The sequence below is a fragment of the Mustela putorius genome, unplaced genomic scaffold (genome assembly GCF_011764305.1).
Source record: "Mustela putorius furo isolate JIRA1106 unplaced genomic scaffold, ASM1176430v1.1 tig00003845_pilon_pilon_pilon, whole genome shotgun sequence".
NCBI classification, from domain to species: Eukaryota; Metazoa; Chordata; class Mammalia; order Carnivora; family Mustelidae; genus Mustela; species Mustela putorius.
Window position 1 is genome coordinate 22,336,779 of NW_025421998.1, and position 13,044 is coordinate 22,349,822.

Here is a 13,044-nt window from a genome sequence, read left to right on the forward strand (position 1 = left end):
CATCTAGATCAACAATTTGAGCTTATTATTTATTTAGGTCCCATTGTCCTAATTTGGACAGGTGTTCTCAGCACTGTTCTTCACTGATGTCTGTCTGTCTTTCTGACACTCCTTGACATTAACTACAGCCCAGCTAAGGGGCTGATGCCTCTCACCTAATGACCACCCAACAGTTTCTTAGTCAACCTGTCAGTGGTGCCTTCAATGGACTGCTGAGAAGTAACACCATTAGAGACTCCTGAAGGCAGAGCTAATGTACTTCCATGCCTTCTGGAAGAGCACAGAGATGCACAGTGTTAAGAGTGAATTCTTGGACAGTCCCAAAGTACCAAGAAAATGCAACCACTGTGTGAACTGAAGTTTACATTCTCATTTTCCCACCAGAAGATTTGCTCTTACTTGTCCCCTGGCCCCGGTCGCACAGCCTATGGGGCAGTGTGACACATGAGCGATTTTAGGAAACAACTGAGAAATTACTGTGGACTCAAATGAACAGAAGACTTTTCATCAAACTGCAAAAGTTCTAATGTATAAGTGGTGGCTGGCTCTCCCTGCACACTCAGAGATGCCCTGGAAGGTCCTCTATTTGCTATTTTAAACATCACTTAACCAAGGGAGCAAAAGAAAGAGCTCACACACATATCAATCTTGTGCTTCAATGTACATATGCATATATACCTGTGTCTCTATACATCTCTTGAAAGCTAAATATATTTAGGTAGACTTGGAGGACTGATATACTTGTACAAATAAGCAGAGCCATTTACAGTACACAGAAGAAAGAGAAAAAAGGTGAATCAAAACGTGAAACGTACCATACTCCGGGACCTGTCCTGTCCCACGTTTCAGCAGGAGACGGACCCTTCTTCCTCCCGACTTGATGAGTTCTATCGCTCTGGAGTGTGTCATGTCCCTTGTGCTCTCCCCATTGATTTCGATGATTTGATCTCCTACCTGTTAATTAAGGAAACATTAATTGAACCAAGGATGGATCCACTCAAACTGCATTTCCAACAGTTCAGAAAAGCATCTTTTAGAGGACCAGTCTCCAGAGGGCATCTGAACACTTTGGTTGTACCCTGTTGCTTCATTGAAGTGGCTAATTCTTCGCTGCATCCTGAATCTGACCAACAAACTTGATTTACCTTGACATGAGTGAAAACCTCGGACCACACGTTGGGGTGGTATGTTACTTATTTTTAGTCAGTGTGACAGAAGCTTTACTTAAACTTTTGGCATTTTTTTTTTTAATTAGGGACTGTGTTTGATACCACAATTCCCAATAAACCTGGTACCTTCACTTTGAAACAAGAAGTAAATATTTTAAGGCCTTTTCATTGAACACAGTACCAGCGCTGGGCTTAGTGCAGCATTTCATTCAGCATGCTGGATGGGATGATTGGTTTTTGGGCTTCTCTGAGAATTTTTATCATGCATCATTTAAATTTCCCTGGGTGCTATTGTGATTTTGCCTTCTTTGTAAACATGGCTGGTTGATATTCAAGTTTGATGATGAGTTTTCTATCACAGTCCTTTGAATTAAAATTGAGATCCTCCATTCTCCACACACGACTAATGCCCTTGCTAAATCTTTGCCATGCTCACACCTGATTGCCAGAACTGTTTGGTTAAATACCAATCCCTCTTGAATTGTTAGAAATGCCTGGGCTCCATAAGCAATTCCCATTTAGCCTTCGTGAATAGATATCTGGAATAAAAGAGGTTCAACCACGAACACATCATGTAACTCCCACAGTACCATTACTGTCAGGAACTTTTGAATTAAAATATGTTTCATTTCAGTGCAAGTCACTTAAGATAAATTAGCCAGGAAAACACAATGAGTTGCTTTGCAAAAATGCTATTTTAGTTGGGTCCCTTAAAGCAGATCTCAACCTAAACTCTGTAACACAGACAGAATTGCAAATAAACTCTCTAGCGCAGTGCATTATCACGATGGAGACAGGGCAAGAACAGGAACAAAAAGTGGCCATCACAACTGCGGGATGGCACTAAAATAAGACCACTCCCTACCCCCAAAATGGGGGGAAAGAACAAACACGTTTGTTATAGCTAGGGAGCAACATCTATCTTCCTTCTTTCTTTCCTCCCCTTCCTCCCTCCTTCCTTCTTTCCTTTCTCTCCCTCCCTTCTTTTTTAAAGATTTATTTGAGAGAGAGAGAGAGAGAGAATGAGCAAGGGAGGGGGCAGAGGGAGAGGAGGGAGAGAATCCCTAGCAGACTCCACTCTGAACACAGAGTCTGACATGGAGCTCGATTCCTGACCCATGAGATCAGGACCTGAGCTGAAACTCAGAGCTGGATGTTCAACCGACTGAGCCACCCAGGTGTCCCTGTCTCCTTTTATAAAGAGTTTGCTAGGGATAAGGACTTCAGTGTAATGAAAGCAAAGACTTCCCCTCTCTTTGTGTACAGTGGTCTTTGAAAGTATGGTTTTTGGGCAGTGGAAGAAGTTGGCCTCACTAGTATAACTTCTAAATTTCACAGAAGAATCATGAACGACAGGACTAAATGATTTGTTTTAGAGCAATGTTTGCCACATTTTTCTTCAGGTCTCCTTAATGGTCTCCTTTCCATAAGGCAATGGGCACAGCCTGAAGTCCATCACCTTACTGGAGGTCACTTCACCCAAGCCAGTGGCAGAGAGGGGACCAATTACTGCTTTCCCAGCAGTTCCCAACCATGCCTGAAACGTCATGGCACAGTATTTACTTCTACAGTAAGTTGTAGAAGTGAAACAAAAGGTCCAATGAAGTTAGAATAGACTCTTCATGTTTAGTTAGACCCTCCTCTGAGCTTCACACTGGCATATCTACTTGATTACTACACGTCTTCACCTGGAGGTCCAATGGACACATCCAACTCAACACCAGTAGACTGGGATTACCATATTTCTCCCAAAGTCATTTTTCCTCTTAACGCCTCATTCTGGTTTATGATACCACCACTCACTCAAGCCAGAAACCTGAGGGTCATGCCCTGAATGTCTCAACATCCGTTTTTGCCTTCATTTGTATCCCATTGCTAACTAGCACAAATCGCACCTTTACCTGGTTTTCTAATATTCTCCTGTCACCCTCCCATCAATATCTTCTTCTGTCACTAGAGTCATTCTTCTTCTTCTTCTTTTTTTAAAATATTTTATTTATTTGATAGAGAGAGTACAAGAAGGCAGAGTGGCAGGGAGAGGGAGAGAGAGAAGCAGTCTCTCTGCTGAGCAAGAAGCCTGATGCAGGCCTGGATCCCAGGACCCTGGAATCATGACCTGAGTCGAAGGCAGCTGCTTAACCAACTGAGCCACCCAGGTGCCCCAATAGAGTCATTCTTCTAAGAGATATCTCCCCAAATGCTTCATGCCTATTGAAGCCTCCAGCATTTTCCACATGCTACTGCTCTCTTTGTCTTCTCCTCCCTCTAAGCCTGGTGATCTCCTGGTCTTCCTCAAGGCCAGCCTAGGCATCTTCTTCTTCCTAGACCCTGTCTTCTTCTCAAGAAGACATTTCTAATTTCTGTATTCATTCGTCACTGCATCTTACTCCAGTATTATCACACTTTGCTACAGTTATACTTTTCTGTCTTTCCTCCTAGACTTGTAGCTTCTTCACTCATCAAATGATTTCTGAGCACTTATCATGTGCTAGAGAGTCTACTAGGGAGATAAGATAAAGACAGAAACAAATGTTATAGTTTCTATCTATAACAAATTCTCAGTCTAACTGGAGATAAAGTGGGTAAATAAGATTATTTTTCAATATATCTTTGCTATGACTGAGACAGTAACAAAGTGCTAAGGGAATAGAGGGTCATCTAACTCAGAATGAGTGAACTAGTAGTTAGGGAGAGCTTTCTGGAAGTGGTGACATCTCAACTGAGTTTTGAAGTTCTCAGTAAGAATTCCCTGGGTGAAGGAGGAAGAAAAGCACTCTAGGTAGAGAAAGCAGCGTGTGCAAAGACCCTGAGACTTGAGAGCATGGTATATTTGGGGAACTGTCAGGTAGTTTATTCTGCTATTCGGGAGTTCAAGCTTTATTTATTTTTATTTTTTTTAATTTTTAATTAAAAAGAAAATTATTCACTTGAGAGAAAGAATGAACAGTTAGGGAGACAGAGGGAGAATCAGGTTCCCTGCTGAGCAAGAAGCCCAATGCAGGGCTCGATCCCAAGACCCTGGGATCATGACCTGAGTCGAAGACAGACCCCTTAATTAACCGAGTCACCCAGGTGCCCCTATTTTTTTTTTAAATATCTTATTTTCTTATTTATTTGAGCAGAGGGGAGGAGCAGAGGCAGAGGGAGAGATCTTCAAACAGATTCCTTGCTGAGTGCAGAGCCTGACGTGGGGCTCGATCCCAGGACCTTGAGATGCTGACCTGATCTGAAACCGTGAGCTGGATACTCAACTAACAGAGCCACCCAGGTAGCCCATGGGACTTGGGAGGGGGAGTTCTTTTTAATGATATATCTTATATGGTACACATGGTACATATTTGTGAATGAATGAAGCATTTATACATGGCTTATCTTGAGAATCATGGGAAAAGGGGTTATAAACACTCTTGACGCCCAAATCAACACTTGCTAGTCACCATTGCCTGAGGAAACTTCTATCTTGAGACTGACACTGTAATAGAGTCATGTGGAGGGCAAAGAAATCTCATGGTGTTACAGAAGTGGTCACATGTCGTCTGCATTCTGATCACATACTTGAATATAGTAAGACTTAGAAATCTGATGTTTTTCATTCTCTTGCGCATTTCTTACGTTTCCTTTCTCCTACTAAGAGTTCATGAGAACTGAGGGAAGAGACATTAGCATGGGAGAGAGAGGTGGCGGATTGGAAGACTGCAGGACTGGTTGAGAGACAGAGGGGTTCAAGGGCTCTATGGGGGCCACACTGGTATTCCTATGCGGGAGTTTCAGGGCTGGGGCTCTGGAAAGGGTCAGGGCTGTTATTTTTACTGAGCACCCAGGAGCATGGCCTGACCTCTTGGCGTGGCAGATTTCCATACTTTTAGCTTTTGATATAGTGTCTCCTCAGAGGGAGAAGAGAACATCTTTGATGCTGGTTGGAGAAAGGATCCTTGGCCTTTGTCTAAGACTTCCAGTCCCTTCCAAAGTCCCCTCCCCATGACAGGACATGGGAGGATGGAGTCTGCTGATTTCCTGCCTCATTGAAAGCAATGGAATTTTGGGTACAGTCCTAGATCTTACCAAATTCAGAAAAAAAGAAAAACTGGTGTGGATGGATGCCAGTCAGGTAATAAGATGGAAATGCTATCCCTGTCATGGACTCTGAATCTTACAAAGTGTGCTGAGCAGATTATAAAAGTGGGCCAACTCATTTGCACCTAGTATCATTGATAATAAACTCAGTGGGAGCCCAGACTCAAGACCCCTGTTCCTTTTTTGTGAAATGATGGAAATTGTACAAAAGACTTAGTTTTTACTTTTACCTCACTCGTAGTGGTATGCATAGTCATCTTAAATGGGACTCCCTAAATAAATTCTGTATTTGATTCCTTTTGCTTTCATCCTTATTACATGGATATATAAGGAGTCTGTCAGGGCAGAAGAGGTTCCCTGATTACCTTCCTATGTCGTCTGACTTCACTGCAGCTGTCAGGATGTGGCCAGTTGAAAAGCATCACTTTCCTCCCTTACGTGTGAACCAACTGGGGGAATTAATTTGATAAAACCATTGGGAAATTTGCAGTCCTTTCAGGGATGAAGAAGAAAGACAAGAACTATCTTCAACAAAGCTCTGTTACTAAAATGGAACTTTACACAACTCTTCCATTTATTGGGGCACCTGGGTGGCTCAATCAATTAAACGTCCGACTCTTGACATCAGCTCAGGTCTTGATCTCAGGATTGTGAGTTCAAGCCCTCCTTTGGGCTCCATGCTGGGTGTGAAGCCTACTTAAGAAAAAACAAAAACAAACAAACAAACAAAAAAACCCCAGAAAACCCCAAACCCACCAACCAACCATTGACCTGTTCTTAGAGAATTTTTAAAATATCAAGTTCTTGTTAGAATTGAGAGAGAGAGAGGGGTACAGGGAGAGAGAGAAAGGGAGGTGGGGAGAGAGGGAGGCCCAAAGTTCACGAACACGTGTGTGCTAATTTGGGTGTGTCAAGGAGATGTCAAATTTAGGAAACTAACCAAAGGACTTAAGCTAAAATTCTAGGCATTCCTTCCCACCCCCCCCCAAAGATGAAATACTTATATCTGTGGTTGCCTTGGAGCAATTAACAGCCCTACAGCTATATCTTGGGGCAAGGAATGAGATAAGACAGCTCTCTCACAAACTGATGGTTGGCTGAGGGGATGGCAGCGGGGTGACTGGCAAAATGGGTGAAGGGGGGAGGGATGTACAGGCTTCCCGTTATGGAATAAGTAAGTCACAGGGATGAAAAGTACAGCTTCGGGAAGTCTATGGTATTGTAATAGTGTGTATGGTGACTCAAGTAGCTACACTTATGAGCACAGCATAACGCACAGATTTGTTGAGTCACTATGTTGTACACCAGAGGCTAATGTAATATTGTGTGTCAACTGTACTTCAATAGAAAAAAAAAAAAAAGGAAAAAGACAAGACAAGACTGCCCTCTGTTGGCACAGTCTAGTAACTTCTGCATTTCTACTCCCACATTTCCGTTCAATACATCATGGCGGATTTTTCTTTAACTAAGCTGTTACCAAATCCTAGAACTTGCCAGGGGGGTCTGCAGGTAAAACCTTTTCTCTTCTTATTGGAAAACCAAGACAGGGAAAGGTAAAAGTTTCAATATTTCTTAAGTGGTTAATAGATCAAGTCGTAGGGAGAGAAATGTAAACTCCGACCTGTGTGCATTTTTGTAGCGAAGTTGTAGAGAAAGTATTTGGCTTGGCTCAATGACATATTTATAAGAACTCAATTAATCTTGGATTTCCTTTAACCCTAAGTCACAGTCGTTCCCGCTCAAGTCTTGCTCCGACATCTCATGAACGTGCTTCGTGGGGTACTAACTTGACTGCCCTCACTTCTACTACTGCCCCACAAGCATCTATTCTGCATGATTATACATGACTAAAATCCTAGGTTATAATGTAAGGGTTTGTGTTCTCTCCGAATTTTATACAAACAAACAATAGATATCTCTCTTCCTCATTTCATGGAAGATTTAGCTTTGGACCATTTTTGTGGCTAATGATCTGAGATCACAGGGTAGCACCACCAAATTTTTCACTTACAGGCTGGCTTCTCTTGCCGACTCCAGACTCCTCGTGGGCAGGGACCATACCTACTGTCATCTACACAGTTCCTGACAAGTAGGCCTGTGGTTAATCACAGTTGACTACGTGGCTGAAGTTTGCTTTTCAGTTAGAGTGGCTGTCTGTCTTCTCACGATACAGTGAGTTCAGCTTTTGAGCATCTCTGCAGATCTTAACGCTTTCTTGAAATGCTGCCTCAAGCCCTTCTAACTACACCACAGCAATTTCAATAGTACTTAGAGGAGGCCAGTGAGGTTTCAGTAATGGTGACCTACAAAAATTGGTAGAGACAGTTAAAGCAATGGGAAACAAATGCTAAAGGATTGAAAGAAAGCAGAATGGAGGCTGAGTGTGAAAGAAATCATAAAGTGCCAGGAAAAAAAAATTTGAATCAGACTGTGGGCCGCTGCCCGCCACGGGCACCATCACCAGGTGCTCTGACAACAGGACCCCTGGGCCTTGATGGTCCTGCTGAAGCAAAGGGACAGGCTGATTTTCAACTTGAATAGGTAATGGCTGCTTTCACAATTAACTTTTGTTAGGTATTATTTAATAACTCTTACAGTAAAAATGTTTTCTAGGAGGTTATACTGTTTTGGCTAACTTCCCATGTCTTCCACGAGGCTGGTGCCTGAGATAGATGAGATCCAAGCCTCTCTTTAGGACCTGGCTCTTCTTGTTCCAAACGTTGCGCACTACTGCTTCAACAAGGCGCAGGAGCCCAGCAAGTCAGCAGCTTTTCCAGAGGGAAAGTTCCCAACCCAGTTGGAAACAGAAGCACGTGTCTGAGAGCACCAAAACTCTGCAACTTTTATTTGCCTCAATTAATATATACATGGAGAACTGTCTGAAACTCTCTTTAGACTACGTTCTAGAAAGTAATCACTTAAAACATTCCAACTTCTCTCAAGAGACTTCACCCAAACATAAGTGTGAAACAGCCCTTCTGGATTTACAGAAGGGTCCCTCATCAACGTCCTGCCTGAGCACACATCTGCTGAGAAAGGCCACGATGGTGAGGGGAACAAGTGGAGAACAAGAAGTTAGGGGCTGCTGCAGAATTCTGAGGGGTTATCTCTCGAGGCGGGTGATGGACCCTATTTCATATCCCCCTTCAGAAGAGACTTAGTCACAGCTCAAACAAAGCTCAGTCTTTTTTTTTTTTTTTTAAAGATTTTATTTATTTATTTGACAGACAGAGATCACAAGTAGGCAGAGAGGCAGGCAGAGAGAGAGAGGGGAAGGAAGGGAAGTAGGCTCCCTGCTGACCAGAGAGCCCGATGCAGGGCTCGATCCCAGGACCCTGGGATCATGACCTGAGCTGAAGGCAGAGGCTTTAACCCACTGAGCCACCCAGACGCCCCAAAGCTCAGTCTTTGGCTTGGGCATACTGCCTGCTAGCTGGGGTGATGCTTAGGCGGGTCATTCTAAACAGGGGGCCCACTCTGGTGGAGATTCAAGGGGACCACTCCATTCAGAAGCCCCTATTTTCTCATTATTACTTTAAAATCCTCTAATTAAAACATGAAAATCGATGTAAAATTGAAGGATGATGCAGTGCCAAGTTTGTGGGGGTCAAGTCTAAAGTACAATTTGGCAACTTTCCCAGCAAATCTTTCTTTTTTTCCTTGTCAGATATTTAGCAATACTAATCTTATACAGATAATTTTATTAGACTACGTCTTCCTAAATCTCCTTGCTCTTCTAGGGCTTCTCATGGGAGCTGATGTGCCATTCTTCACGTCCTCAGGCTCCCTGAGGATCTCTTCCTACCTGTCTAGAGTAGTTCTCTTCTTGTGCCCTTTGTCTAGAATTTGCCCTCCACTCCGCAAATAGCTGAATTCTACTCATCCCTTAGACCTGCCTCAGGTATGACCACAGCCAGGAAGCCTTCCATGATCCCACCAGTCTGGGCTGGGTGCCTTTGCTCAGTGTTTCTTTAAAAGTGTTGAGCTTCGTCTACTACTATGTTGTAAACTCTCTAAGGGCAGAGGCTTAGCCACGTGGGATATTCCCATACATATTTGTTCAATAGATGGATGTATGATTGAAAGAAAACATTTTTCAGAAGCTGTTTCTTGACTTTTTCCTCCTTATTGTGTAAACCAAATTTAGAGGCGGTCTATAAAAAGTTCAAGTTTGGTTTCATGATCTATGTCAACCAGGTGGAAGCATGATCAATTAATATAAACTATATGTAAGTGCTTTGTAAACTCCAAACTACACAAATATAATGCTGTATTATTAATTCTCATAATTACTACTATCATTGTCATCACATGGCAGAGTGGAGAAAAAAATGAACGCAGTTGTAAACAGTTTATAATGAAATTAGGAGAGAAGCAATTGAACTACTGGGGATATTTCATGGTGGAAATGAGGTAAATGTTTGTCTTAAAACATCCCTTAGAAGTGAAAAACTAAAAAAAGAAATCTTCTGTTGATTTGGTAAGTTCTGCATTTTAGGAATTCCTATAGGATGTTGATGTTGTTTTTCTATTTTTATTCTATGATTTTAGATAGATAGTTCTTAGAAAAAGAATCTCATTGAATGCTGGACAGCTCATCCAAACCCTAAGCTAAGACAGAGGGATAACTTCCATTGTGGTGACAGACATGAACGCAAACGAAGATTTTCAAGACAAGCTGGTTAAAGCAAAATATCTTCTTTGAGGGAAAAAATAAGCACGACACTTTCTACTTTCATATGTCTGTTTGACGGCTCAGGCAAGAAGCAGCAGCTAGGGAAGCATCTTGAAATGATCCACCTGAGCAGGAAGAGAAGGCCCTCATTGGCAGTTCAGCTAGTGTCTCACCCATTTGCCCAGAAATCACTTGTGTTAGGTCATGAAGTCAGTTTTCCAATTTGATTGAAAAACAACCAAAAGGAAATCAAAGAGGAAACTTTCTATTGTGGACCTGGTGTCAGCTGTCATTTCTCTTTCCTGGATGTAATCAAGAGAAAATGAGGGATTATTATTCCTAATCAGATGCAAGCATTATGCTTTGTTTGATGAGTGTGATGTTGGCAAAGGGTGACCGTGGTTTTCCTGACGCCAACCCACTTGAATATTGCATCTACGTCCACTTTCTGTGTAGGTGCCAATTCCAGACCTGACACTTTCATGGTGTCAGAATGTGAAAAGGTGGGCACCTGGGTGGCTCAGTGGGTTAAGCCGCTGCCTTCAGCTCAGGTCATGATCTCAGGGTCCTGGGATCGAGTCCCGCATTGGGCTCTCTGCTCAGCAGGGAGCCTGCTTTCTCCTCTCTCTCTCTCTGCCTGCCTCTCTGCCTACTTGTGATCTCTCTCTGTCAAATAAATAAATAAAATCTTTAAAAAAAAAAAAAAAGAATGTGAAAAGGTGTACCAAGATGGTGGTTCAGTCAGCTGGGATTTTGCATATAATTTAATGATGGGACTATTTCAGTGGTGTGGGCAGGGTTCAGGAATCAGAGGGCTCTTGAGGCTTGCAGGTGGGGACCGTTACCATCTCTGGCTGCAAGAGCCTGGGAGAGGAAGGCAAATTTCAAGGGTCTGATGAGAGCTGTCATTCTAGAGGGGTGGGTGCTGCCAGGCTCAGTGCGTGGAGGCCAGGAGCAACAGGGGGAACAAATACCTCTCTGTGGCAGACAGAATGATGTCCCCCTCAAAAGATCTAGTCTCTGGAATCTGTGAATATGTTACCTTACATGGCAAAGGGGCTTTGCAAATGTGACCTTGAGATGGGAAGTTAAGAACCTTGAGATGGAAAGATCATCATCCCACGTTGTCTGGGTGGCCCCAGTGTAATCACAAAGGTCAAAATCTGAGAAAGAGAAGATGGAAGGGCAGAAGCAGAGGTGAGAGATGAGAAAAGGTACCCCGCTGCTGGTACTAAAGATGGAGGAAGGGGCTAAAAGCCAAGGAGTGTAGGTGGCTTCAGTAGCTGGGAGAGGCAAGGAAATGGATTCTCCCCTAGAGCCCACAGAAGGAACCAGCCTTGCTGGTAAGATAACTTGATTTTAACCCACTGAAACCACTTTAGAATTCTGACCTCCAGAACCATAAGACTGGTGTTGTTTCAAGCCACTAAATTTGTTGTTATTTGTTAAAAAACTATTACACTTTCTATTCTCTCTCTACAGGCCCTCTGATCTGCTATACTTCTCAGCAGCAAAATCCAACAGGAAACCGGAGAGCAAGAGAGTTTGTGTGATGAAGGCAAGGATCAGTTCCCCAGGACACAGAATAGGGAAAGAAGGAAAGACAATGGATCCAGGAGGAGGCAGAACAAAAGAACAGATTTAAAAACAATGAATGAATATGACATATGAAGGCTGCTATGGTCTGATTGTTTATATCCCCTCAAAATTCATATGTTGAGATCCTAACCCCCAAGGTGATGGTATTAGAAGGTGGGGGCCTGTGGGAGGTGATTAGATCATGAGGATAGAGCCCTCATGAATGGGATTAGGATCCTCATAAAAGAGAACCCAGAGAGCTCCCTCACCCCTTCCAACATGTGAGGACTTCCAGCTTCCACAATGACGAGCACTAGATTTCTGCTGTTAATAAGTTACCTAGTCTGTGGTATCTTTGGTATAGTATCCTGAAGAGACTAAGACAAAGGCTTTAAGAAATAATTTAAGAACAAGACATAAAAATTGGGTGGTGGCAACCATGCCCATATTGGAGAAGCTAGTTTTGGAAACTCTTTTAATATACTTTTTAAAGGATTTATTTATTTTAGAGAGAGACAGAGAGCATGAACTGGGGGAGGGGCAGAGGGAGACAGAGAAACAATCTCAAGCAGACTCCTCACTGAGCACAGAGCCCGAAGTAGGGCTCAGTCTCACAACCCTGAGATGATGACCTGAGCTGAAATCAAGTCAGATGCTTAACAGGGCCCCAGTTTAAAGATTTCATTTTTATAGAAACAGTCTCTTAAGAGAGCATTATAGAAAGACAAAGGTTATGGAGTTGAATGTGCTTTTCAAAACTGACTTCCATTCTGATCCCAGCAGCAGCTGGTCATTTCCTCTTTCTCTTCCGTGTTTTTCCATTCCTCATTTCTCTCTTCTCCTTCTTCCTTTGGTCCATATAGTTGCCACAAGCATCTTTTAAAGCTCATGTCTGTGTTGGTCTCTCTCCCCTTCGGATACCTCCCCACCTTACCCCCTTCTTCTTGAGCAGAATCCAAGCTCCTTGACCCAGTGTGAAGATCACACAGGACCTTGTCACCTCATCCGTCTAGCTTATCCCCTACGGTTTTCCTGTGTTTCATCTGGCTGGCTTCTCATTCCTCCTTTCTTCATTGGGTTCTCTCATGTGGGCATTTTTGCTCTTGCCCTTACCCCTGCTCGTCATTCTTACCATTCTCCTGCCCCCTCCCATCTCATTTTGCAATCATGCCCATTCTCGAAGTTTCCTCTCAAATCCTCCAAGAAGCTGTCTCTGGTCGCTCCAGGAGGAAGCTCTCCTCCTTTCTCTTGGGCTCTTCTGCACTTTAGCTACAACCTCTCTTATACTACTTACTGCAACCCTGCCTTTCATTCTAGTTATTGTGTGTCTATTAGCCCCACTACCATTTCTCACTTCCGTACTTACTGAATCATAAACTCCTGGAAAGAGGGATTTTATCTTTGTGCCTTCTAGTAATAGGTAGCACATTGCCTTAAAAATAATAGATAATGAAAACTTATTGGTAGTGGGGACAAAAATTGTTACTGCATAAAATAGAAAATAATTAATGGGAGAGAATGAGTCTGCAGAGGGAGTTGAGAGAGTGT

General features: G+C 43.0%; 1 protein-coding gene across 5 annotated transcripts in view; it reads right to left on the bottom strand.

The window, feature by feature from the left end:
* MAGI2 (membrane associated guanylate kinase, WW and PDZ domain containing 2) overlaps window positions 1-13,044 on the bottom strand; it is a 1,343,119-nt gene that overhangs the window by 71,008 nt on the left and 1,259,067 nt on the right. For all 5 annotated transcript variants that reach the window (XM_045089715.1, XM_045089714.1, XM_045089718.1 and 2 more), the window contains one exon: window positions 816-954. In XM_045089715.1, coding sequence (XP_044945650.1) covers window positions 816-954 — 139 coding nt within the window. The remainder of the gene's footprint in view (window positions 1-815; window positions 955-13,044) is intronic.